The following is a 27,744-nucleotide window of genomic DNA, read 5'->3' as shown; positions in this document are numbered from 1 at the left end:
TACGATTTACAATGACTGTCGTGACAGACAATAACAAACATAATAGGCAAATAACTCTAATGACTAAAAGGTATTCTTACATTCTATAATATCGGTATGATATATAAAACAATTCATTTTTTAACTTTTAATCGAAATGGCTAATAATTAATCACTATCTTTCTATCTACATTTTTATTTATCTCTTCTTTCTTTTTTTTATTTCTATATAATATATTTACATCAAAGTATTTATTTATATTATTATTATGTTTTATTATTTAATACTTGTTTCATATTTGTAGTCAAATTTGTTATTAAACATGATTGAAAAAGTAGTAAATATATTGTAAACATTATTTACTTGGACTACCAAACACAGTAAATACTTACAAATCTGAAAAACTATTGTAAAATGATAATAATTTAAATAAAATATAATAACCAGAATTTTGATAATTTTTACCAATCACTCCGTATTTTTCTATGTTATCTTTCCTAGAGCTTAGAACATGATTTTAACGTAAATTGCAAGCTATTTGGTCGATCATACTGTAACTCGAATCTACGAGTCTATGCGCCAATCATTTACCAGCATATATGTTTTATATTATCGATCAACTGTTATTAATTTACAGATATATATTTAATGATGAATAAAATGCTAACTTGGAGGGCTAGTGATGCATACAATATCAAGAATGTTTATGTTAGAACTTTAAGATTTATAAAATCTTTATACTATTACATTTATATCTTATAAATTGTAATTTTTCGTGTGACGGACGTGTTCACATTTCAAATCTTAATATTTATCAACTTTCAACACTTTTATTTTATGCTCAGTATATTATTATGAACTACAGTAAAATATCCCTATACATAAATAATTTTAATTTAAAACTACAAATACATTTTTAAAAAAAATATTTTTTACCTTTGTAAACAGCATACAATTTGTTTGAATAAAACAAATAATTTTTTACTATTTCCTCGTCCAATACATAACAGTAATATTTGTGGAAGACTTTTGTTTTACACTTTTTCCCCTTAACCTAATGTTTCGTGGTGTGAAAAATAATTTGCTATATCAACATTAATGCATCAATAAACCCAAAAAGTGTTTTGAATTATCTTTCAAACTACATACTCATTCTACTCTTTAACCATTTACCCATACAACTGACGGCCATCTATTTTTTTCATTCTGAAAATAAAACAGAATTATTTACAATTTATAGAATACCGTGCACTAACGGGAAGTCCTGGTTTGTGCATGTTTAACAAATTTTAATTTTGTGAATAAGGTACATATTTTTCTTCTGACTTAACAGATTTAGAACTGTTTATGAATATATTTACAGGTGTGGTTTAAAAATGCATGTACAATTTACATTGCTAATTACTCTTAACTTACATAATATGTTAATATTTAATATTTATTAATTAATACTAATTGAGTATCATATATTATTATCTTACTACTATATCCCGTAATAACAATTGCTCATTAATATTAAATATTTCATATAATCTATTATCTCACCAGGTGTATCATTTGTCCATAAATGTATTCAATGCTTAACTGATTCCAAAGATTCTTTGAGACCATAATTATTTATATTTATATAATTCATTTTGTTTTTTCTTATATATCTTAAGTCCATCTTCTGATGTATGTAAGCAGCGAGGTATACAAAACTTTTATATTTGCAAAGGGAGTGGGGAGTTCTGTGGGAAAAACATAACCAATCACCTATACACAAAAAAGGGTAATAACATAAAGACTACTAATTACAACTAAAAAAATATACAAAATAATATAAATAAATATACCTACAATTTAAGTTGCTTGTGATAGAAATTTTATTTAATTGACAACGATTATCTACTGACGTGCTTGGTAATACCTATTATTATAAGTCTTTATTGAACAATGTATATGCATTTTTACAGTTATTTTAAATGATTTATCTTACAAATATTTCAAGCCAATATAAATGGATTATTGCACCTGAGGATTTTTTTTTTTAATAGTTTATTCCCCAATCCCCAGATAGCCAAAGAAAATTTAATTTCCACCTGCATGGCCGAGGTATTGTTAAACAACAATAATGAACACCGTTCAGTAAGAAAGTCGATGTACTAATCTCTTTACTAAAGGTACCTACTATTAAAATATAATATACAGAATATTTATGTGCTAAACTAATTGATGGAAAATATCGTGTTTACAGATCAGTAGATAAAATAAATGTAAACGTCTATTAACAATAAAAATGATTAAGTCATCATCGTCAATATGATAAAGACTATTTACGATGATTTATTATGAAAAACCCTATGAAGTGGAAAACAATATAATCGTTTATAACGTTGAGAAATTAAACTATTAGGAGACATTTATTGTTTAAATTATGTTCTAAAAAAAACTAATTTATAATCGATTCAATTTATAAGTCATATATCTACTACATAATTCTATGAAAAGCTTAAAGTTAAAAAATAAAAACAATTCAGTCTATTTAATAATTGTATTATGTAACAATAATTATTGTTAAAAATTATATAATATATATTGAAATAAAAAATGTTTTGGTTGTTGTTTCCATTTCCACCTTTGCTAACAGTGAAATGTTTATCCACGCATTTAAATATAAGTAAAAAATATTTGTTATATCACTTTTTTATTTAAAAATTTAACATCGTTTCTGTGTATTTATTTTAACAATCACAAATTCAATTATTACAAAAATATTTATTATTTACATTAAATGTACACCCATATTTTTTTTTCTCTAAGGAAAAAATTGGCACGTTTATTACGATATTTTATCAATATTATTATAATTCAAATATCAAATATAAATTAAATTTATCATGACATAGTCTTACAAAAATATTGAGGTCCCTACGTAACCAAAATATCAAATATGAATTCATTCATTAAATAATAAATAAATATTATCAATTTCTGGAATATTGTTAAATAAATTATAAATCTTTATGTTCAAATAATACGTTTCTTAAACTCAACACCTAAAAATTAAAAATGTTTGTTTTAAAAATATTGACTAGGTAAAACGGCCAAATGTGAGCTCTGCCCGTTTCGATCCCTTGTAGGTAACAAGTACTTAGTACACACAAATAGTTAATCAATATTATAAATTATAATATGTTATTTTCTGAAAGTGATAGGAAATCTTTGGTATCCAAAAACTATTCTCGGTGTAGCGTGAAGTTTTATTTACAGAAATATTATACGATGTCTGCCGTACACGGATGAATACAGATCGAATATACCAATGTCGTACTAATCAAACTTCACAGTTATTCCATCTTAGTGTGAATATTACTGGGATGTTTAAAAATTACCGATTTCAATAATACAATTTGAGTATGATTTCCATATAAATTAGTTATTCTTTTATATCTCTATGTTTAATCATTATAATAATATAATTATGCAGTGATAAATGTATCCTAATCGTTTAACTGCCAAAAAATTGTTTACTTTAAAACAACAACAAAAATCATGGTATAACGTATAAAGTAAACAATAATATAGCTTGTAAACGAACTAATGAAGCCGAAATAATTGTATACTCTTAAGTAGTAAGTAAGTATTATATATTATTTAAATAGATTCAATACCTAGCACAATAATGTATAGTGTGTTGGTGACACGTATCTATAATAAGTATACGAATGTACACACGAATGTTACATACTTAGAAAAAGTTTATGATGACATTTGGTTACTAGTAAAAAAAAAAAACAAAAAAAGAAGAAATAATGTTGTTAAGATGCGTGTAAAGTTTGTCAAGTCGGACTATAAGGCTTGAATCCCGTTCGAATTATAGCACGAAGCTTATTTGTTACAACGGATTAAGGAAACAACATTTCGTATTTTGTTGAAACTTCTATCGATGACGTTAATAATAATAATAATAGAATTATATAGAGAGCGAAAACACATTCATCCCATCGGAAAGTCCTTGGCTGTCATATCCATATGACCGGGAAACGTGTACTTATATCACTATAATACATGCAGTTTTTCAATTTAAATTTGAGTGTTTTTTTGAAATCTTTATTTCTTTATAAACTGAATAGTAATTACAAAACAGCATTTTTTTTTTAAATATTATGTATATTATAATAGTATTTTTTTTGTTATCATTTAATTGTTTACTTAACGAGAATTTCGATCCCCTATTCAACTGCTTTCATTCCACTTTATTCACACTTTATTTTAAAAAATGTCAATGGCTACAAATTGTTTTTAAAAAAATTCAAAAACGATAATACATTTCGAGATGATAAGAATCATCAGTGAGAAAAATCGTCCTGCAGTGTATACTAACCTATTTTAGTATTCAGTATAATATAGTGTCTATATATGTATATATATTCTGCAGATATGTGAATTAAATAGTCGATTTCCGCCGTTAAAAAAGTAAATAATTCAATTCCAGTTCGCAATACGACAGTGCAGAGATGACATAGGCAGGTAGAATATAATCGTTCCAAATAAAAAAAAACCAACTAAGATCGTGCTCAATATAATTATAGCTGGACCATATTCCGTCAATTTATGTTATATATTACGTATTACCGGTCTGCATGTATAGGCCAACTTCCCAATTAAACGACAATCTGATTTATTTTGTTATATTATTCACTTGACGACGTCAACGCGCACGTATTATAATATCACATACACGCACATAATATTATTATGTACCTAGGTACTTAAGAAGTGTACCCGAACCACTGTGGCGAAAATAATTCGAGACGATTATTGATTAATCGTATTCATCACGGTCGCCGTGTTATTCGGCGAGGAATTCGAGATCCTTATAGTGGAACCTATATATATATATACATATATTAGATACAATATATATTATTCAGCAGCGTGCAAGTATATATTATACACAAGTACCTGAGCTGCCAAAGTATGCAGCATAACAAGCTGCAGGAACAGGAGGACGACCGTGAGTAACACTGTACAATTAATACTGCCATTTAATTCGTATCATTCGCAGCGGAGAGCACTGGCGGCTTCGATCACGGCTCCACAATATTATTACCTAGGTATTATTATTATAAATAATCGCAACCGATGTGCATCGTTTTGTTTTATGATAATTATCGCCTGCAATATACCATTATACGATGATATTAATCTTTTCAGTCGCATTAGCCGAATTGTGTTGACACATCTGAAAATATGACTAGACACTCAAATATTATTATAATATTAGCTGGTACGTATGCATAGTGATTTGTATAATATTTTCGTGTACTGGTGTTGTACTGGTACAATGGTGCGTATTATATAATATTATGGTGATATGGCTGTCGTATGAAAATCCAACGGAAATCTTGTATTATGAGTTCACACTTGACGCATACGATGTGTGGTACCTACGTATTATATCGTGTATTATAATATTATGCAAATCCCATCAAAACATCAACCCCACGTGTTGGCACCACGCACTGCACAATGGCAGTTGTGTAATATAATATTAATAATTGTTACATAATTAAACGGTAAAAGCTGTGCAAAATGCTATTATATTGACGTTTTTTACAAACATTAAAGTTAAAAGTTAAAACATCAACGACGAAAAATAAAAAAAACGAGACATTCAGTTTTGGGTCTGAGCTTCGTTGTAGTAGTATATAGGTATATGATCATCATTAGAAAAGTCAGCACAGTCGAGGTTAGTCTACTAAAAAAAGGTAAAAACTCAGATTTTTTTGTGCAGAAACTTAGCGATATAAATACTTTAATGTTTAAACTATATATGTATGGTTGGTGAAAACTTTTTTTTTCAAATTTAAAATTATTTAAGTGTAGCTATTTACACTGCAGCGGGTCGGGGTGATACGAGAATAATCACTCCTTGCCTAATTCATACGATCTGACACATTATGATTCCGTTTACACTTTGTATGATGGCGCTGAACATCAAACACCTACGTCATGCTTTGAAGTTTGGAGACTCTTGATTCGTAGTATGCAGGAACACAACTGAAACAATTTAAGACAACGGCAAAACAAATTGCATCACGTCCTTATAGTTATAGTTTATATGTGTAGGTACCTACTAAGAAACATAAAATTAATCATTAACAATTTAATTTAATTAATTTTTGTCGTTATGTCACGTTTTATTATGTATCTATATATGTTGGTACCTACATTAAATATTAATATAATCATTATTGAATTTATATGAGGACCACTAAAAACTAACTTGCAGCATCCGTCCAATGAGTTATAATCAAGTCATCCTTTTTGTTTGATTTGTATGAACAAAAATTAGAACCAAGAAGTTTTCAACCCTTTCTTTGCATCATAATTATTTTGTATTAAACGGACCGCCGATTTTTTACGTAAATTGAAACAGACATTTTATTCTTGACAAAGGTCTTTTTTTATTTAATTTAAAAACAAAATCAATATATAATATGTATGTATATATTATATACATATTATACATAATATTATTATTTATTTGAAGTCAGTGGTATTTTAATGAACATTTTTCTTAATTATTTTTTACACAACAATTCCTGTATTGTACAAATTAAAATATATTTGAATAAGATATAAAGACTTCACTGCAATAAAATAAGATGAATTTTTAATCCAAACATCAACCATTTAATAGATACAGCTAGAGCCATGGGTTGTGCGGGGTAAGTTATAGGATCACTATTATTCTTTTCACTCTCTTACGCACGAGTATATTGATAGATCGCTTACGATATTTCTATTTTTCTGTAAAATATGAGCATATTGTAATTGTAAAATGTCACATACTCACGTAAAGTCATAACTCATTGCAAACAAATTTAAATTTCCGTCATATACAAACAGAGATAATAATTTTTCCAATTGTAAGGTTGGTTGTTGGTCAATTCACTCTAATATTAATATATAACAACAAAAGGTCGCAGAAGGTTTTGAATTGTACATGTCGTGTGGGTCGAAGAGAGAAAACAAAATATAGTGCTCTGACTTCTTACATTTTTCTAAAAAATACATTTTTGTCATTTTTATACTCCTAGCTATATTATACAAGATCAAATTAATAAAGAACTCATTTTTACACATGCCTACGTTATATTATATTGTTATTACTGTTAAGCATTACAAGAAGCACATCTTCTACTCCACGAATCGCAATATGTATTAACTAGCAAGTTATTAGGTACCTAGTAATAAGTATTAACCATTATTGTCGTTTTGTTTGAGCATAACCAATCGTGATACGTATCTTGAGTGCTGTCACAATCAGGTCTCAAAGAGTGTAAAAGAGAATAAAATCGTCTGATTGGAGCCAATAAACATTTTCTAATTAAGCACCAATAAATGCCTAAGGGTATTCGTATCTACGCTTTTAAATTGAAACTTAAAATAAGCGCTTCCGTTCGTTTGATCGCAATTATACAGTTGAAACACGAGCCGATGCCAGAGCTGAACAATATTTTGATGTACACATTTTATATCAGAATAGAACGATTTTCTTGTCAAATCAAATATTACATTTATATGTGCGTATAAATAAATAATGTTACTAACCAAAACCATGACCGTCAAATGCAAAAAACAGGGCTTATTATTATAATATATTATAGTGACGTGTGTATTGAGTTGAACTATAACAAACAAAAATAAATAATATGTTTATTATATTAGACTTTTGTCGCCTCGGAATCGCGCAAAATGCCACCACTAGTTCCACCATCGTGAAAACGCAAAAGTCGAATAATATTACGAAAATTGGTATGTCTCCTTATATAAAATCACGAAATCGATAATTTGCAATATTTTTATTTTTAACTGGCCTATATACTTTTATATGCATCCTATTTCATTAATAATTTCTTATTTTAGTATAAGGTATAATTTTCTAAAACGACGTAAAATCGTTTTTTCAGACATTTTGCAACAGGTCAACTTTTATCACTTTTTTATGTATGAAAAAAATATGGACTTAAAAAAACTGTCCACATTATTTTCAATTAATTAACAACAACAAAATAAAGCAATAGGTTTTACCTCATTTTTTTCAGGTAAAATCATGAAATAGGTACACTGGGTCAGTTTATACGTAATCGTAATCAGTAATCACCCTTTTAAAATTTCCGCTGGTGGTAACACTAAGTTTGGCTCCAAAAAAAACTAGGACCAAAACTAACGTTTACATTTTTATTACGCTGAATTATACAGCAAAATATACTTTATAGTTAAAAACGAACAAAGATTTTATTTGGGTTATAAAATTCAATAGTCCAATCCCTGTCGGCTGTAACTTAGTCACACCCTATAGTCACGCCAGTACCTATGCCACTGTAATACCGTATGAATGGACAAATTGTATATTGTGCCCACCACAGTGAAAGAGTAGCAAAAAGAGTAAAGTAAATATTGTTTAAGGTATTTTTTTTTATTTTTTTAATGAGCATAGTCATTTGCGCATCCATATGTTATTTATTGGATGATATAAATGAGTCACTTAATATAGGTACATTTAAGAATACAATTTTCAAAAAAAAAAAAAATTCAACGCATTGTAAAATGTATTAATAATTTATGCAGGTAAATAAAATTGTGCCAAATAACCAAGTACGGAAATATGCAGAGTAAAATGCTGGAAATGCGTGAAATACCAGCATGTTCACCTACATTTTTAGCTTTAGCCACAAGTTCAAATTATAGTTTTAAATATTATACTTATAGGCCATATTATTTTTAATTATTTAGATTTTTATACCATTCAAGCAGTGTCCCTTGGCGATGTACACTTCTTTTTTTCTAATGAGAACAACCTTTTTTTTGGACGCTGGGTCGTGGCCTCGTGGGTGAATGGAAATAGGTTTTAATTAGGTACGTATTAAAAATTTCCAGTTATCTAGGCAACATGGATCCGGATAATCATAGTGGATAATAATCTATAGGTGCCCACCTAGTGTACAACAAAATGTATTTTTTTTTAATTATTGTGTACATTATTTTAAATGTAATTATATATATATATATACCGTGTGTCCGTGGAAATCGGGTACACTTTATCACTCATTACCCTGTAAATAATTTTCATTTATTTCTATGAATTACAATTTTTTAAGCTCATGTATTTTACGCAACACAACTTCATTTTGTTTAAATGGCAACCCCTATTTTGAATATCATTTTTGAATTGATCTTTTTTTTCAAGTAATTTTGATCTATCAATTTGTATTCTAATCCCACAATTTTCAAAGTTAAAGCTAAGTATAATTTAAAAAATAAATAAATAGAATCATTCAGTAAATTTGATTTTTTTTTTTTAAATTTTAGGTCACTGACCCTGGCACCACGAAGTACAAATTTAGTGACAAAAATTGTTTCAAAAATTAGTAACCAATTCGTAATAATTCGTAACCACAAATTTGGAATTTGGAATTCAAGTATAACCACCCAAAATCAATTATCCGTTTGCGGGTGCCCTTCAAAATACGGAGAAAAATACGTTTAAATTGTACGTATTTTTTCCTTTTAAACACCATGATACAATCACACGTGATTAAACAATTTAAATAATAAATTAATTACTTTTTATGAATTGGTATTTTATTTCATTCTTATTCGTTATTTAATCATAGTGTTTAGAAGGGAAAAATACGCACAATAAAAAAAAAACAAATTTAGTAAATTTTCTAGTTAGTCCTCCCTTATAAGACGAATTATCATCCCCTCCCACTTCCCCGAAAGAATAATTCTGACTATGCCACTGAGTGAATGGCTTATTGTTGGGAATAGATTAACTTGTATACGTAAACAATAATTTATAAAGGTACGAAGGTAAGTACCAATAATGTAGTCTCTGTACTTGATACAAATATACATATACGTACCTACCTAATACTTATTACTTATTGATAATAATTGTCTACTGATGTGGTTATACAATTATAACCAAATAATATATCATATACATTTGTAATATCTACTTAAAACGTCCATTAGCATTAATGTTTTGTTTAATATTTGATTTTAAATAGGTATTTAATAATAGGTAAGTACCAGCTATATGTAGGTAAATGTAGGTAATAGTGTAATACGCATGGATTTTTATCGAGTTTGATGCTGCGTGAAAGTTTTTGAACGTTTTTACTTTCCTAAAAAGTCTAAACCTAATAAGGAATGTTTAGAACAAAAATAATACACAACATTGTAAAACCAATAAAGCCTCCTCTAAATCTAATAATCGATTTCATTTTATCAAATAGGTACCAAACTTGTATTTTAACAAGAGAAAACACTCCAAATATCTATATGATGGTGTATAGGTATAGGTAGTACCGACTTTGTACCTACATGAAACTTATTATTACATTATACTTTTATCATTTGAAATTCCGTTTAAAACGAATAATCTGTTCTATTTGCCATAATTTACGACGATACTCCTAACTTTACTATTATATTGGTAGGTATATAGATTATATTTTCTTATTTGCATTTATTTTATTGCCTGTATCAAAATTGTTTTTTTAAATTGTTATTGATATAATGATATGTGAACTATTTAATTTATCTATTCTATTTTCCATTATTTTTATATTTATCTTGATAAAAATTATATTTTTTATCTTTATCTGTATCTAGATAATTAATTGTTTGATATCTAGACTCAACAATATAGTCCAAAGTATTTAGTTATTCATTCTTATAAGTATAAGATTGTCGGTTAAAAATGTTTCCCAGAGAAGTACCTACACATAAAATTACCAAATTGTATTATGCACCTACGATAAATATAATAGTCGCACGCATCTTAGGCACTGTAAACAAAATATTATTAAATTATATATTATTGATATAATAGGTACCTACATTGTATATCATGAACTTTTTCTAGCAGTATTGTATAATATTTGTACATTTATTATTTGTATACCTACCCAAATATGTATACAACTTTTAAAAAAATGAATAATATTTAAAATTGTAGGTAACTAGGTGGTTAAATATTACCAAGGAGAAATGTATTATGATTTGAAAAAAAACAAATGCAACCTGAATATTGTAACAAACAATTAGTAAACGTATAATTATACTTTTCAATAACTAAACAATCGTATTATTGAATTATACTTTGAATTTTATTTCATTTTATTTTTCAATGATTTAAATTTATGGGATTAATATTTAATGTAGGTATAGTCTATAGTCTATACTCTATACTCTATACTTCAAAATGTGATAACTAATCAAATACTTAAATATTAAAACGTTAAACCATTAAAATGTGTACGATGTATGTATCTATTTAAAACAATTATTAATAGTTATACAATATTGTGAAAAACTAACAACAAATAGTTTATTGTCCATCAAAAGAAGAAAACCCACAATCATAATACTATATTTCCATAAAAAACATTTTCGTAATTTCAAGGAATTTATGTTACACAAAGTTGCTTTGATCGTATATTCATATGTTACATACGAAAATAGTTTTAAACTATTATTATATACCTAATATGAAACAAATTAGTTTAAAAATACAAAGTTAAAAAACTTCTGATTGACAACATCGTAGGTACCTAGGTATTATGTTAAGTTCTATTCTATTTAAAACACTAAGAACATAATTCAATTACGATTTAAGAGTAGTAAATTTAAAAAATAAATTAAATAAATGTGCCCACACCTATTCATATTTCCATAGTTAGATAACTTGTGTAAGTATTACATACAATGTAATTTGCTTTATTCCCCACACATTTGTATTATAAAGTAAGTAAGTACCTGATCTTAGATTGGATACGGCATCGGTAAGCATAATACAACATAAAAAAAACTATATATGTCACCGCGCTAACTAGCGATCAAATTGAGCAAGGTCGGTTCTTCACGGATATTGAAAAGTTTAAAAAAAGAGCAGTAGATGACGCTACCATTATCGTCAGAAAGTGTGGACCAATTGACCAAAGTTTATTATATGAATAATCTAGTCTCGAGATGAACTGGAAAGCATAATATACTACATAGCATAAATAAATGCATAATATTAGCTTTTGCGCCTGTTGGGGTAGGTTAAAATTAGAATTAGAGTTAAGGATCATAAAATGATTAAATAAATATTTTTAAAAATTCAAAAAATTGGAGCCCAGTAAGGCCTTCCGATAGTAACACGAGAGTAAGGAAAATCATCAATTTGTATGAGTTTTTTTTTTATCTACATCCCGTAAATGATGACCATTAGCTGTGTCTAGGGGAAAATGGTTGATTTGAAACACGTATTTGTAGCGTGGCAAGGGTGTGTTGCTAAAAAGTAAAAACCCGGGTGGTCACTAATCCGAGTGCTAACAACGACCAGCCGGTTCATACAAGCTCAGAGCATTGCCGCCAATTGGGCGTATGACCGCGCTGCACCAAACCACGTTTTAGTTTTTATAATACCCATGATGTGAAAATAATAATCCTGACATCTGCTGTTAATGGCAATAAAACAAATTTGAAAAAATTAAAAAATTATTTGGCAGTATGATATACATAACTAACCTATGCTCGAATTAATTACAAACGTTTTAGTCATATCCAAAATTTGAAAAAATGTTAAATAGGTACTGTTTCGTAAATTATCTAATATATTATATTTTTTGATTCGTTCGATCATCCTTCCATCGCAAATTTATAATACAAACAAAATACATACCTATAAAGAATTCGGCAGCAACTGGTCTCGTTAGACCCTTACATAAAAAAAAATTAACATTATAACATTTTGTAGATGTTATAATAATATGTGTATTATATAAATGAAATGAAATGTTTTGGATATCCACTTAGGTGAAAATGAAAAAATTGAGTAATACACCAACAGGGACACAATATTCAATAATAAACTACAACGGCAACATCCATTTTTAAGTCCTTAAATCGATCATAGTATAAGTAGGTATATACAAGGCCGGAAAAGCACTTTTAAATTGTTTTTATTTTAAGAAAAATGTATGAAAGGCCAATTTTGCATTTTCAAATATTTAACTTATACAGATGTCATACAAAGCTTTTCTTCAATCTCAAAAATAATTCAATAAATTTGATGACCATGTATATTTTATAATTTTATTGGATACATTTAGCTAGTCACTTTCTATAAACATATTGTCTAGACAGTAACAAAATATCTTACTTATTTTATAATAATTAACATATATAATATAATATTATATTATATTATATTATACATATTTATATTAATAAATAGGTACATTATTTATACTAAACATGTCCAAAAATTTGAGTAGGGACAAAATATTATAATATCCTAAACAGAAACAAAAGCCTTTAAAATTTCACTTTTCATTTAATATCAAACAAACATTTTGTACAGTTTAAATCGAGAAAAATATTCATCTCTCCCAATATTTTATATAATTGTCATCCTAATTATACTTATACATAAATAATATTGACAAATAAATTGATATAGGTAACCAATATTTAATATTGTAAATTATTACATTTTACTACTTACTACTAATTTATTAACATGCTAGTTTCACTGTTTTAGATAAAACAATTTCAATTTTACAATTTTTGGTTTAAAAAACATTTTATTATAACAATTTAAAATTTTAATAACAATCTATATTTAAATTAAATAAAAACAAAAATAAATATCTAATGATAAATCATATATTTTATCAAATAACTCAGTAATTATTATTTTAAATAAATATTTTTTCTTATGATCTAGGTTAAATAATACAGTTTTTATAAATTAATTATTAGAAGTTAAACTATACCATAATACATTTAAGTATTCAACTTTTAATAATTAATTGTTATATCACATAACATTCTTTACCAAATTCAAATATTTTAAAAATAAAGGTTTTTAACAGATAGAAATTTAATTTCCCACCGAAATTTGACAAAAAATAAAAATTAGTTCTATAATATTGGTGTTGGAACCACCTCTCATAACTATTAAGAGGTTTGAGGATTAAGTTAAAAAATTAATCATTACCTAATAAGTACTAATAAATGAGTATATAAACATAAAATGTACATTACAATATAATGGTCAAATCTGTACAATAATTATAACTTATAATATTTCAACTAAAAAATATTTGTCTACCAACTGACTAAATTATAATACTTCCATAATTATATTATATTAGTTTACCTTCTTATAAAATTTTTCAAAATTGGATGGGGTACAATAAAAAAACACTAAATCTTTGTTATATCACTTTACAGTAGGTGCACATAATTACTAGTGGTCAATATATTATACCACTTTTAAAAAGAAATGTAATTTAACATTATTTATAAATAAGTTTATAACGTTGAATAATAAGCTTTATGTCACTGATGATTTGGCATCATACCATGTTGTGGTCCCATAGCTGACATTGGAACATTACCATAGTTGTTACAACCAGGTCCAACCATATTTGGATTTTGTCCAACCATATTAGGGTTCTGCCCAACCATATTAGGGTTCGGCCCGACCATATTTGGGTTTTGTACAACCATATTGGGGTTCTGCCCAACCATATTAGGATTTGGACCACCCAAATTAGGATTTGGACCAACCATATTAGGATTTTGATTCATCATGTGTTGTCCCATTAAAGGTGAAGGAACTGGACCTCCAGGAGTCATTTGCGGATGCATGTTCATAGACGCAGGTGACATTTGTGGTTGGGGTTCGGATGGAAGAACAAAGTTTGACATTAAATCTCGAATGGCTGGAAAAATAGAACATTCATTGTGATTGAGAGCAAATTCAGCAAACCTCTTCATATGAAGACTAGCAGCAGATATTGCTGATGCTGGACCAGCGTCTCTCTTTTCAGCAAGTTGTGTAAGATTAGTAGCAGTATCATACACCAGAGGTAAGACTAGTGAAGGAACTTCATTACTATTGTATGTTATTCCAATTCTAGTGATTTGTAAAAAAAATAAAATTTTGTTTCTACAAATCAAAAGTGCTTCTTTGCCAACAGGCACAATTGGAGTTGCTGATGGTGGTATTCTTAGACACCATTGAACTGTCCATTTCATTTGTTGTTGTTGAATAAGTCCAGGAATCATTTCTAATTTGATTATTTGTATGAAGTCCTTGAGTACTGTATACGGGCAATTCAACATTCTAGTGAACCCAAGTAATGTATTTGGCTTACAAGGTGGTATTGCTACTTTACTTTCAAAAAACTTTTCTAAAATATTTAACTCTTCGACATTCCATGGATCTTTTTGTTCTGGAATACATGATATTTTTAAATGTAATGACTGGAAATGTTGCATGTTAATAAAAGCTCGACATTGCAATGTTTCAACTTTGAAATTTACAACACCTGGTTCGGAGGAACTCAGAGCAATCAGATTTTCTTCAGTTTGAACAAATCTTTGTAGATTTCTTCTCATATAAACACAACCTAAAAATCTTTCTAAAGGACACTGTTTGGGAGCAGGGAGTCCTTGTGGATGTGCTGTTGGTGTACATAATGCATTCAATGCTTCATGAGTAATAATGGTAGGAACTGCCCCAGCCCAAGACTTTTGAGGAAGCACTCTAGAAGTATGGCCGTATCCACTCTTATGATCAGGACTTTGTAAAGAATGTCCCGCAGGTGATTGTCCCTGAGCTCTAGCTGGAGACAGACGAGGTAAACCGGGAGAACCAGGCCAATTTGATGCAGCAGGTGATGTCATGCTTTGAGATTGAAATGGACTCACTTCTGGTGGATGTGTACTAGAACTCAATCCAAATCCTGAGCCTGGTCCTGGTGATGAGTTTGGTAACATTCCTGCTGGACTAGGTACATGTAGAGGGTTAGAAGGAGAACTAGCTAATAAACTTGAACCTGGTGAAGGGTGTGGTAACATTGAAGGGGAAGGGTTAATAGCTGATGGTGGAGATGCCAAGTTAAATGATGTCACCGGGCTATTGTTAAATTGCTGTTGTGAATTTTGAGACATGCTCGACACACCCACTGCAGGATGTGGACTTGCTGGTGTATGCGGATTACTTCCAGGTGTTGTGTTACCAGTAGAGTGAAACCGTAAACCTTGTGCAGGTGACTGAGGGCCTCTATGCGAGGAACTCAAAAAGTTACCTTCCACATTATCCATAGTGATTGGTGAAGGAGGGTTATCATCTTCAGACTGTGATCGTCGTCTAAACACATTTGTCTCGTCTACATATTTGGATAAAAATGCTTTTAATCCCGGTGTTGGTGTATACTCAGAAATTACAGACGTACGATCATATCTACTATAAGCTCCATCTCTAATGCTCACTAAATTTCCCCACCGTAATGTGATTTCTAAGCAATACTGTCCTTCATAAATAACTTTAAGTAAATTTGTTGAATTAGCGACTACTCCAAATGTAATCACTGGTACTTGTGGTCTGACTTGTAGAACACAAAGTTGTGGTATTGATGGTAACTTACAAATAGCAGTAAGGGGGTTTAGCGTATCAAGCATTTCATGTATAAGCAAAGATAGCTTTTTATTGTTGTTCAAATAACCTTCAAATTGTTCTTTAATTAAATTATGAGGATTAATGCTGCTATTTAGAGAGCCGAACACTATATTAAATTTACAGCTTGATGAATTCCATTGAATAGTGGCTGTAGAACGTCTATGAGTACCATATCCTATAACTAGTTTTAAATAATTATAACTCTTTATACTAATCATTGATGCTAAGTTATTTTTTTCAGATTGTAAGTAAGGTGACAAGTCTTCCACTAAAAAGTATAAATGTACAATCTGGGCCCAATCATTCAAAATTGTTTCTACTGTTTTTGCCATATTTTCAGCAACACTGACATCATAATTAATGTAAACTGGTCGCCTAGCTCCTTGTTCTCGACTATGTCTACTAGGTAAGGGACTTCCATAAAACACATATTCAGTCGTCCAACATCGAGTTGAGCCTTTACCATATACACGTATCGATATGGACAGGAGTCGCTTGCATAATGATATCCATTTGGGATTTGTCGCTTCGATACCAGATGGAGGTGGTAATGATAAAATTTTTAAAACAAAAGTTGTAGCATTTGCTTCAACTTGAACACCTTGATTACTGATACCACATTTTGTTAATTCTTGAGCTAGTACAGTAAATGGCAGTCGTTCGTCACACAAGGCTACAATATGGGCAAGTTCTGGTATAAAGTAAGCTGGATGTTTAAGTAATTTCCTTGGTTTATCTGGACGCACAATAACCCTTTTACGACTATTTGGATCCATTTTTTCTTGGTCTTCTTCAATAACAGCTGTAAATGGACCATGTGTAGCTACAAATTTTTCAATTGTCAATAGTGTCATAACCTTTAGATACATTTTTGGTATGTCTACCTCAATAGTTTCATCATTAGGATTATCTTCAATTGATGATTTTTTGACATTAGCTAGATAAAACTTATACTCAATTCTACAAGGAGATTTTTCATTTTCAGCAAACTCAACAATCAATATCATATTTGAAATTTTATGCAATTTTATATACATCCGATGTCGACTTATTTTTGACATAGGATGATCCGCATGATGTAACAATGGTAATCTTTCATAAGCCGTTCCAGGAAGATGTTGTAAAGTTGTTTCACATCGACGTTGAGTAATCCAAAATCTTAAATCACTTATAAGTAAAGGTACCTTACTATGCTCATTATTCAGTGCTTGCTGCAATACAACCATACTGGGAGGACTGAACTCAGGAACATGGCATTGAAGCATACCAGTATGTGTGTCAACCGTTATCAATAATTGTTCAGCCCGTAAACATGGATTAAGTATTGCAACTGATAAAATTGAAGGTGAACCTTGTAAAGTGCATTCCACATCTTTTAACAAATTTTCTAATTCTACTTTTAGTTCAGAAAGACGTATTTTTGTACGTACGTGAATTGTATGTACTAATAATCTTTCCATTGATAATGAATCCGTACCAATTGACTTTTCTGTTATCTCTGCATCTTTTGTACCAAGAGATGGCGAATGTAAAATACCTAATGGCTTATTAGGCTCTTTATCATCTACATAGATTGTCAACGAGTATCCAAATTGTTCAGATACACTACGCGAAAGTTCTCTCCAATAAGAAACTACTAGACACTTACCAGCTGTATACTCTGTTATGTGTATATGGCCTTCGAGTCGATCTTTATACAAAGCTCTGGTTTGTGAAAATAGTACTTCTAACTGCAAAGATTGACAAAAATAGTGTAAAACCATATAGACTTGAGTCAATGGTTCACCTCCTGTACTACAACATTCCAATAATCTTGCTTGAACAACTTGGTGAATATATTGCACCTGACGCGGATGTACCAAGGGTTTTCCTTCTCCAGTTTCTTTATCTTCAACCAATATCGAAATGTCTAATAATCTCCATGGTATATTCGGGTTGTCTCCCATCAGCGTTAAGGAAACTTGAAACTCATTTTCCACTCGAAACGTTACTCTGCCGTTGGCTACTTTTTTGCAACTCATTTCATTAATTAAATTACTGCAAACCATTCGGTGTTGAATAACTCTATTAAGTTGAAGCAATGTCTCACGTTTTTCAGCTGGTGTGATTTTATCTGGGGGAACAATACGTTCACGAATACAAGCCGGTAACCGTGAAAAAGTGCCTGTAGTTAGAACTTCAACTGCTGATGGTATATGAAAATTGGGCAATCGAGCAGAAACAACAGTCTCACGAGCAACTCGAGATAACATGTCAGCAGTGTCTATAAACAACAACGACTGTTTATCAAGAAATCCCATTATTTGAGTTGATTTATCTACTTTGGAAGCACTATTAGCCCATTTTACTAGGGCTAATAACCGAACAAATAGCTGTCTTGTTCGATTTGAAAATTTATAAATTTCAATTTTACGTTCCATGTCAGGTTTACGAGGCAACAATTCAGCAAGAACTGTAAGCTCATGATAAGTACGTTGCACAATAAAGTCAATCAGAACAGATAAAGAAAGAGATCCATCTGGAGGTAAACCATTACTCATATTGGGCTGATTACCTTCCAAAGGTGTTGGTGGCATGGTTAAACCCAAATAGCTTAAATCAATAAATTATCTGAAAAGTAATTAAACATTTGAATTAGTTATGATTTAACTTAAGATTCAGGAAAGATGATATAATAATTGTTTATTTTAAGTGGAGAGAAATTTTGTGATCTGAGGTAATCAATAAGGTGATATATAGAACGAAAATGCAGTTACATTAATGCATTGTCTAAGTAAAGATGTAATATTGAATAATTTAAATAACTTGGTGTTGTACCTGTTAAGATAGTTATTCTGATTGCTTCATTTGAACTGTGAGTCTTATGACATCCCGAAGCAAATATTAACTTTTCTTTTTACATACAATTGTGAAATATTTTGCACCTGAAAGCAAATTAATATTAATAATTTTAGTTTGAATACAAAATGTTCAAATGATTTAAATTTATTTATCACATTATAAAACTTATATATTTAAAGATATTATTCACTAAAATAAATTCATATTAATGTACTTTTCATGATATAGAATTCTTGGATTTTAGTTAATAATTTATATATTTTAACTACAAATTAATATGATAAAAACATATATATTATATCCCTAATTATACATTAGTACAACATATAAAAAAATTTAAGAAAATGCTTAGATAGATAATTAGAAAATTGAGGTTTTGACTATCATTAATCATGATATGATAAAATTTATGTACGAGCAAGTAGGTATAAATATTATCACCAAAAAGTTTATCATGTTAGTAGAAAAAATATAAACAATAAAACCAGAAAATTAAACTACAACAAATTATTTAAGCAACAAAACAATGATTAAATTTAAGCTGAGAGTGATAAAAAAATGCTGGATTACAGTGTCAGATTCTTGAGACTCTGCTGTACATAGTTAGATACAATAAAGTGTACTGTCTATATCAAAAGCAGACAACTAATGACATGGTTTATTTTTTTTGAAACAAAAATTAAAATAACATGACAAAATCAATAATACAACTTTCTACACAAGATTATATAGGTAGGTAAAAATTTTTTTTATTTTAAACAAAAATATTAGTGAGGTATTCGATAATTTTAATTTTCAAATTTCAACAAAATTGTGTTTTGTTTTTAGCAACTTTCACAATGAATAATTCTTAATAAAATAGGTGGTATTTTAAACTGTAAGAGCATTGAACTAAATATCAATAGAAAATGTCAATAAAAAAAAGTAATTATAGCACAAACAATTACCTACATTATACGCTATGATTAGGTAAGGTTTTTCGAAAGTCGGTATCTAAGAGTTTGCGAATGATCGAAACAATACGCGACGTTATAATACTGGAATAATAATACTAACGTCAGCTGCAAATATATACTTACGATTTATTATTTTATTCTTCGTAGTTTCGGTTGTATTATAGTTCTATTTGACTACGTTGACTGGACGGCTGTCGGGATTAAAATTGCGAATAATTATTAGATTATAGATACGTTAAAAACTTAAGTAGTAGCCAATTTAAACTAAATCGTAGAAGACAAACTTAAAAGGCGGCTATAGTAGTTTAATAGCTTCTATATTACACTATTATGCCGCGAAGATCGTAATGACTAGCGAGTCTGACAATATGACTGTGTGAGTGACACACTGACACTCACTATTTCACTCCGTAGTCCGTGGTAGTCCAGAGTAATAGTGTTAAATGTTAATATCACGAAAATACAGTCCACACTCGACGGTAGAACATGACGGTAGATAGTAAACAAAATATTATACATTCGCGGTACTGGTAACTCTGGTATTAGCGCATGGTTATACTGTATTCTGTGGTTGTACTGCGGTAATCAGTACGACACGACAATTGCCCCAATTCGCGTCTATTAGATCGCCAACCAATTACGTCGAACCCGCCGTTTTTAAATTGTCTGTTCGTCCGTCGTTTCCGCGTCTGTTGAGAATTGAATATCACACATTATTACATTAACACTATTTACATTTCGCACTCTTTGTCTTTTAAACTGCCATCTAATGTGCGACGTTTATAAGCTACAAAGCGTTTTCGTTAGAATTCTAGATCTTAACTATTCCACCGTCCCATGGGATTCTGTTGATTAAGATAATAATGAATTAGATTTAAAAAATATATTTGTATAAATGTATAATTTATATTTAATAGCAATTGGTTCGATTATTTTTGACATCTAAGCACTTTGAGACTTTGCGTACTACAAAAATGAAAAAAAAAGTTATAACCGTCTATTTACAATGCTATTACCTACCTATGTATTTTATAGTATTACTACTATATTAAATTATATAGTATTATTATCGATACATACAACTTACACCCTACCTTTAATGCTATGATCAATATCAATATTTAAAAGAAATGTTTTGTATTAGGAGTGTATTGCGTATAGTTTTTAGATCTATGATCTAAATCGTGTGCGTTATTAATACAGTTCTAAATTAAAATGTTCTGTTGTTTAGATATCACTAATTAGAAATTAATTTCTATTTTCTATACATACCTATAGGTACGTCACGTAAGGTTAATAACCATGAAGACTATTAACCTCAGACATAACCTAACCTATATATTAGCTACATTACAGTATGTACCAAATAATACCAATATATTATGATTAATTTTTTTCCATACATCATACTTCTTGAGAAATGGTGTACCTTTATGTATAATATGTTGTAAATTGTTTATTTATAATGAGTTCATCATAATATGGCCCCCCAGTGAAGATAAGATAAGTAAGAAACTCTTATTAGTCGTTTTATCTATGATTTATAATTCATATCTGTACCTGCAACCCAGTCTGTTAATTATTACACATTGTAAACATACTATAATGTTAATTATTTTATAAGAATAATTTGTATAGGTTTTTATGTTCATAATATAAGTAATGAAATATATCACGTAGTTAACTTTGAAAAACAGTGATACATTTTTATTCTCCATTGTAACAATCATGTATACTGTCAAAAAGGTACAGGAATTTATAAATTAGTTGTATTTGAATTTTGATTTATTTATATTTGTATAATCTATAAAGATGCATTTAAGGTTGAGTATACTTATAATTTATGTAAATGTATATGTCCTGACAATATTGTATTATAAAAGACATAATGTTTGTGTATTATTATTTTTTTATTTACAGTGTAAGAAATATTCATAATGGACCCACAAAACGTATTACCAAACTATTGATAGCAAATCGAGGAGAAATAGCTTGTCGTATCATTAAAACAGCACGTCGTTTGCAAATTGAAACTGTTGCTGTTTACAGTGATGTTGACAAAAATGCTATGCATGTGGCTATGGTATAAAAATTACTCTGTTTTATACTTTCAATTAGTAATACAATTATTATACATTAACAAGCTTAAAAATATGTTTTAAAGGCTGATCAAGCAGTACATGTTGGTCCAGCTCAAAGCGCACACAGTTACTTGCTCAAAGACCGTATTGTCAATGCTGCAATCAAAACCAATAGCCAAGCCATACACCCTGGCTATGGTTTTCTATCAGAAAATGCATCATTTGCTCAATATTGCCAGAGTAACAACGTGATATTCATTGGTCCTCCGCCCAATGCTATTGAAAGTATGGGAATTAAAAGGTAATTGATTATGTTTTTTGTATTTTAAATAATTGTATCATCTAAAAACAAATATTTTAAATAATGGTAGTAAGTCAAAAGAAATAATGTCTGAAGCTGGTGTACCAGTAGTTGAAGGATACCATGGCAAAGATCAAAATTCAGATTTTCTTCAACATGAAGCTAATAAAATTGGTTACCCTGTTATGATCAAAGCCATTAAAGGCGGCGGGGGTAAAGTAAGATTGAATTTTCAAATTTGCTTTCTAGATTTGTATGTATTATTATGCTTGTGAAACAAAATATGAATACAAATATTACTATTTAATATTTTGTTTCATTAGGGTATGAAAATTGTTTCCAAAGAATCAGAATTTTTTGAAAATCTTATGTCAGCCAAAAGAGAATCATTAAGTTCATTTGGTGATGATTCAGTCTTAATTGAAAAATATATACAACAACCTAGACACGTTGAAGTACAGGTATTTGCTGATCAACACAAAAATTGTGTCTATTTGTTTGAACGCGACTGCAGCGTACAGAGACGTCACCAAAAAGTCATGGAAGAAGCACCTGCAGTAAGATTCTACATATGATTCAGGCATTGATTAGTTATTAAATTTGTATTAACATGATTATTTTTAGCCCAGGTTAAGTGAGAGTCTAAGACAACATCTTGGAGAGACTGCAGTTCGTGCGGCAAAAGCTGTTGGGTATGAAGGTGCTGGGACTGTGGAATTCATATTTGACAATGCAACCAATATGTTTTATTTTATGGAAATGAACACTAGATTACAAGTAGAACACCCTGTTACTGAAATGATCACCGGGGTGGATTTAGTAGAATGGCAAATTAAAGTATTTTTATTAAATTTAGACATGACTGTGGACATAAGAAAAAATAAACAGTTGTATTGCAGGTAGCAGAAGGCGAACAATTGCCTTTAAAACAGAACGAAATCAAATTCCGAGGACATTCTGTTCAAGCACGTATTTATGCTGAAGATCCTTACAATAATTTTTTACCTGCAGCTGGAAATTTACAATATTTGGACTATCCTATTGTGTCTGATGATGTGCGTGTAGAAACAGGAGTAAGGCAAGGAGATGATGTTTCTGTGCATTATGATCCTATGATTGCAAAATTGGTAGTATGGAGTGAAACTCGATCAGATGCATTAGCTAAGCTGAAAAATAACTTGGCAGCGTTCAATGTAAAAAATATAATTACTTTTATTTTTTATATTGCCTAATATCTTAATATAATGATAACTGATAACTGAAGATTGCAGGTTTGTCGACAAATGTTCAATTTCTAATGTCGCTGTGTGGACATCCTGAACTTTTAAAAGGTAATGTTCATACGGGATTTATAGAACAACATAAAAATGCTCTTCTATCAAAAAATCTACCTAATTCTGAATTGGTTTCTCAGGTAAATGTTATTTATACTTGATTCATTTCTTAAAAATATTATTTATGATGGACTGCTAATTTGTTTATTATTTTAGGCAGTTATTGCTTTAATATTGTATGAAGAAAATAACACTATTAGTACAAATATTCATACCAATGATCCATATTCACCTTTTGCTACTCAAACTGGTTTCCGAGTAAATCACAATTATGTACAAAAAATTAAACTCAAACACAACCTTTGTGGAGGTAAAATATAATACAAAACATACAATTTTAACAATTTTAAAATTATTGTACTATATAATTTGGTTTTGGTTTCAGAACTGTACGATGTCAGAATTGAGTACTGTGGAGTAGGATCTAGTAATAGTAGATTTAATGTTTGTTTTAAAAATAAAGATACTGAAATTGAATCAAATGTTACTGGTAGTTTAGATACATCATCACCCAATAAATTTCATCTAACATGTGTAGTAGATGGCACATTGTATAGATCAAATATTGCATTTATAGAAAACTCAATAAATTTATTCAATAAGGTATTATTGATTATTATATCAACATTTATTTGAAAAACAGTTAAATAGTTGAGAAGTTATAATTTTTTTGTTTTATATTTAGGATGGAAATAATGAATTTACTGTTATTTTGCCTTTTGACGAAAAAACAATTGATAGTAATGAACAAGACATAGAAAGCAATGCAACTATTTTAGCTCCCACCCAATCGACAGTGGAAAGAGTAAATGTGAGTCTTGGTGATAATGTTTGTATTGGTGATCCTATTGTGGTTTTAACAGCTATGAAAATGGAAGTAAGTAAAACATGCTTTAGATAAAGAATATTTATATGTAATTTTTAATTTTAACATTATTTCAGTATGTTGTTAAAGCTCAAATTGAAGGGAAAATAGAAAAAATTTTACATAAAGAAGGGGACAGTGTCAAAAAAGGAGAATTGTTGGTAAAAATTACACCTTTAAATTGATTTTAAGTACAAACAATTGTTATACATTTTAAAAAAAATATATGACTTAATTTTATACTCGTTTTAGAATTATTACATCATTGACTTAGCAACATAGACATATTTATCACACATACATTCTAGTATTCTACTATATGTGTGATGTGTGTATTATCCGTAGAGTAATAAGAATATTCAGAGACTATACTATTTAAAGCACTACTGCTCTCGAGTGTTGATTCTTGGACATTTGTGACACTTGTAGCGCCATAATAAAAATGAATTTACGTTGTATCAACTTTATACAATGCTGTTCTGCCTAACATTGTCCATGCCAAAGTTTTCTTTTTAATACAACGTATAGGTAATGACATATTAGTACTAATTATAACATTATAGTAAGTAATATAATATGTAACTTATGGCAATCATTTAAATAAACAATGGAATATTCATGATAAAAGAACTTATTTTATCATGATAACAACTACATCAGCTGTTGATTAGAAAATTAAAATAATCACGTGGGGCTTTGTAGTTTGTTTTACAAAAAAGTTGTTCCACAAGACATTTGTTTCGTTGGACTTTTGTTCCATAAAACATTTGTTTACATAAATCATTTGTGCCAATAAACTTTGTTTCATAAATATTTGTTCCATAGAACACGTCTTGTTCCATATTTGGAATAAGTGTTTTGTAGAACAAATATTCATGCAACAAAATATATTGGTACAAATGTTTTGTGGAACAAAAGGTAAAATTTGGATCCCAAATCATTTGGAACAAATTCTACATATTATTATATAATATAATCACAATCTTATAGGGTGATTGTGTCCTATGGTGGTATACTGCCATACTGGTGTTGGCAATTCTGGTAAGTCAATCGGTCGTTCGGGCACGGTAAAATCGTTGATAACATTGATAAGAGGTCAAATATAAAATATATTTTACCTTTACTCAATTTTTATTTTTCGAAAAATTAAAAATGAAGCCCATTGTGGATTATGAAGTGGCGGCTACTGCAGATCCAACACCAATAAAATTGTTGACACCAGGGCCAGATTTCCAAAAATACCACACATCATGGTTGGAAGACAAATGGTTTCCTTTCATGGGGTTCGTATTGGGTGCGGGTTCAGTCTGGTACACCTATACAATGAATAGAAGACCTTTTTACTCTGGTGAGTTTTGTTGTTACATCAATTTAAACTCAAACTTTAGATGTATTTATATTGAATAAATAATTTTTGTTTAGGAATACATGTAAAGCTAGGTGCTGGAATCGTTGGCGCTACTGCCCTCTATTATTATAAACAATATAGAACTTCATATCTGGCAGATAAAGATGCCATGTACAGACACTACATTCAATTACACCCTGAAGATTTCCAAGCTCCAGGTTTGTAAATCAATTTACATAAAGCTAGGTATAATATATAATTTATACTTTAAAAACATTTTTATTAGTATTCAGTAAATTATCACTTGAAAAATAAAAGGTTTTCCGTCAGGTTTTTGGAAATATTAAAATAACTCTTATAGAGATTCAAATATTTTATTTTCATTCCAACTTAATGATAGAACTAATTACAAAGTATGGATTTTGAAAACAAGTTAGGACTCCTCACCTCGTGTACCTTCTAACAACTTATAACAAATTAAAAAATACATTTATCAACATTTGATTTAAGAATTTAAAAGTTTTGTGTTCAGTTTGATATACTCAACATCTATCTATCCTTTTTCCGATAATTAAATGGAAAAAAGCTGTTCGTAGAATCTAAAGTAAAATTATTATGTTAAAATCAGTTAAAAACATTACAGTTCATAAAATGTTTAATTTTGATACTTAAAATTGAGTACTAGACTCCTCATAAGTTGATCATACTGGAATTAAAAATAAAGGTTTAAGGTCAGGGCCGTTGCGACTAACAATTCTTGGGGGATCATCTTGCTTTGCTCGAAAACTGTTACTAATAAATAAATTACATTATATTACTACTGTTAAGTTTATATATACATTATATAAATAAAAATATTTTAATAACTTTATTCTGAGCATGACTGCATAAGTATATTTGAGCCATGATTATGACTACCAAAATGTATATTGGGCAATAGGCTACCTTTATATTAAATAATTAAGATATTCAGGCCAGGAAATTTTGGAATTGCCCTACCACGTTTATAAGACTTCGGTGCTGTTGTTAATAATAGTTTAAATACAATGTTACTCATAGTAATCATTATAAATCCTATAAATCAATTTTATTCTTTTAAGAAATAACTTGCACTAACATTTCATATACTAACATATTAATAAATTATGTCATAAATTACTCAACATGCATTCTTCTCAAATCATTCTTGTGGTACATTAAAATAAAGTATCAGGTATCTAATTAAAATTGTTTTGTTCCAGAACGCAAGAAAGTTGGCGAATTATTCAAGGAATGGGTTCCTGTACGCTAATTTCTAAGAATTTACAAAATTAAAATTAGTTAATCAGAGATAAATTTTCAACATTTATATTGTTAAAGTGTAAAGTAACATTAAACTTTGAATTGTAAAAAAATGTATGTCATGTAGATTATTTTTACGTACAGTTAATACAGCTGTATAATTATAAAATAACAAATATCCATAGTAATTATTGTCTATTATTCAGCTGTTTAATTAAAAATTCATTTTTTGAAT

General features: G+C 29.1%; 3 protein-coding genes across 8 annotated transcripts; 2 read left to right on the top strand and 1 right to left on the bottom strand.

The window, feature by feature from the left end:
- Positions 1-14,305: 14,305 nt before the first annotated feature.
- Positions 14,306-19,104, bottom strand: LOC111037728 (mediator of RNA polymerase II transcription subunit 14). The gene has a single exon (XM_022320457.1). The coding sequence runs from the start codon at positions 19,076-19,078 to the stop codon at positions 14,375-14,377; it is 4,704 nt and encodes a 1,567-aa protein (XP_022176149.1). The 5' UTR covers positions 19,079-19,104; the 3' UTR covers positions 14,306-14,374.
- On the top strand, positions 19,015-25,949 carry LOC111037729 (methylcrotonoyl-CoA carboxylase subunit alpha, mitochondrial). 6 transcript variants are annotated; one of them, XR_002604906.1, is made up of 14 exons: positions 21,841-22,122; positions 22,220-22,382; positions 22,464-22,681; positions 22,752-22,899; positions 23,005-23,238; positions 23,306-23,518; positions 23,581-23,874; positions 23,946-24,095; positions 24,172-24,325; positions 24,401-24,618; positions 24,701-24,892; positions 24,958-25,041; positions 25,133-25,408; positions 25,871-25,949. XR_002604906.1 is itself a non-coding variant. In XM_022320460.1 (13 exons), exons 2-13 carry the CDS (start codon positions 22,368-22,370, stop codon positions 25,160-25,162), a joined length of 1,950 nt encoding a protein of 649 aa, XP_022176152.1. In that variant the 5' UTR covers positions 19,015-19,119; positions 22,220-22,367; the 3' UTR covers positions 25,163-25,537. The 6 variants fall into 6 exon arrangements, 5 of the variants coding, with proteins under 5 accessions (XP_022176152.1, XP_022176154.1, XP_022176150.1 ...); XM_022320460.1 differs by lacking the exons at positions 21,841-22,122; positions 25,871-25,949 and adding an exon at positions 19,015-19,119 and having other exon boundaries at positions 25,133-25,537; XM_022320462.1 differs by lacking the exons at positions 21,841-22,122; positions 25,871-25,949 and adding an exon at positions 21,662-21,806 and having other exon boundaries at positions 25,133-25,537.
- LOC111037731 (NADH dehydrogenase [ubiquinone] 1 subunit C2) lies at positions 25,926-27,697 on the top strand. The gene is made up of 3 exons (XM_022320463.1): positions 25,926-26,228; positions 26,303-26,446; positions 27,470-27,697. The coding sequence occupies exons 1-3, from the start codon at positions 26,033-26,035 to the stop codon at positions 27,517-27,519; spliced, it is 390 nt and encodes a 129-aa protein (XP_022176155.1). The 5' UTR covers positions 25,926-26,032; the 3' UTR covers positions 27,520-27,697.
- Positions 27,698-27,744: the final 47 nt, after the last annotated feature.

Source organism: Myzus persicae, unplaced genomic scaffold, assembly GCF_001856785.1.
Source record: "Myzus persicae strain clone G006 unplaced genomic scaffold, MPER_G0061.0, whole genome shotgun sequence".
In the NCBI taxonomy this organism is placed as follows: domain Eukaryota; kingdom Metazoa; phylum Arthropoda; class Insecta; order Hemiptera; family Aphididae; genus Myzus; species Myzus persicae.
This window is presented reverse-complemented; position numbering and strand designations above follow the sequence as displayed.

Bases quoted from the DNA above. Each gene is read 5' to 3' on its own strand.
- LOC111037728 (XM_022320457.1), bottom strand. From the start codon at position 19,078: ATGCCACCAACACCTTTGGAAGGTAATCAGCCCAATATGAGTAATGGT.
- LOC111037729 (XM_022320458.1), top strand. The intron at 22,682-22,751 runs GTAATTGATTAT...AAATAATGGTAG, and splicing joins GAAAGTATGGGAATTAAAAG to TAAGTCAAAAGAAATAATGT. The intron at 24,096-24,171 runs GTAAATGTTATT...TTATTATTTTAG, and splicing joins ATTCTGAATTGGTTTCTCAG to GCAGTTATTGCTTTAATATT.
- LOC111037731 (XM_022320463.1), top strand. From the start codon at position 26,033: ATGAAGCCCATTGTGGATTATGAAGTGGCGGCTACTGCAGATCCAACA. The intron at 26,229-26,302 runs GTGAGTTTTGTT...ATTTTTGTTTAG, and splicing joins TAGAAGACCTTTTTACTCTG to GAATACATGTAAAGCTAGGT. The intron at 26,447-27,469 runs GTTTGTAAATCA...GTTTTGTTCCAG, and splicing joins TGAAGATTTCCAAGCTCCAG to AACGCAAGAAAGTTGGCGAA.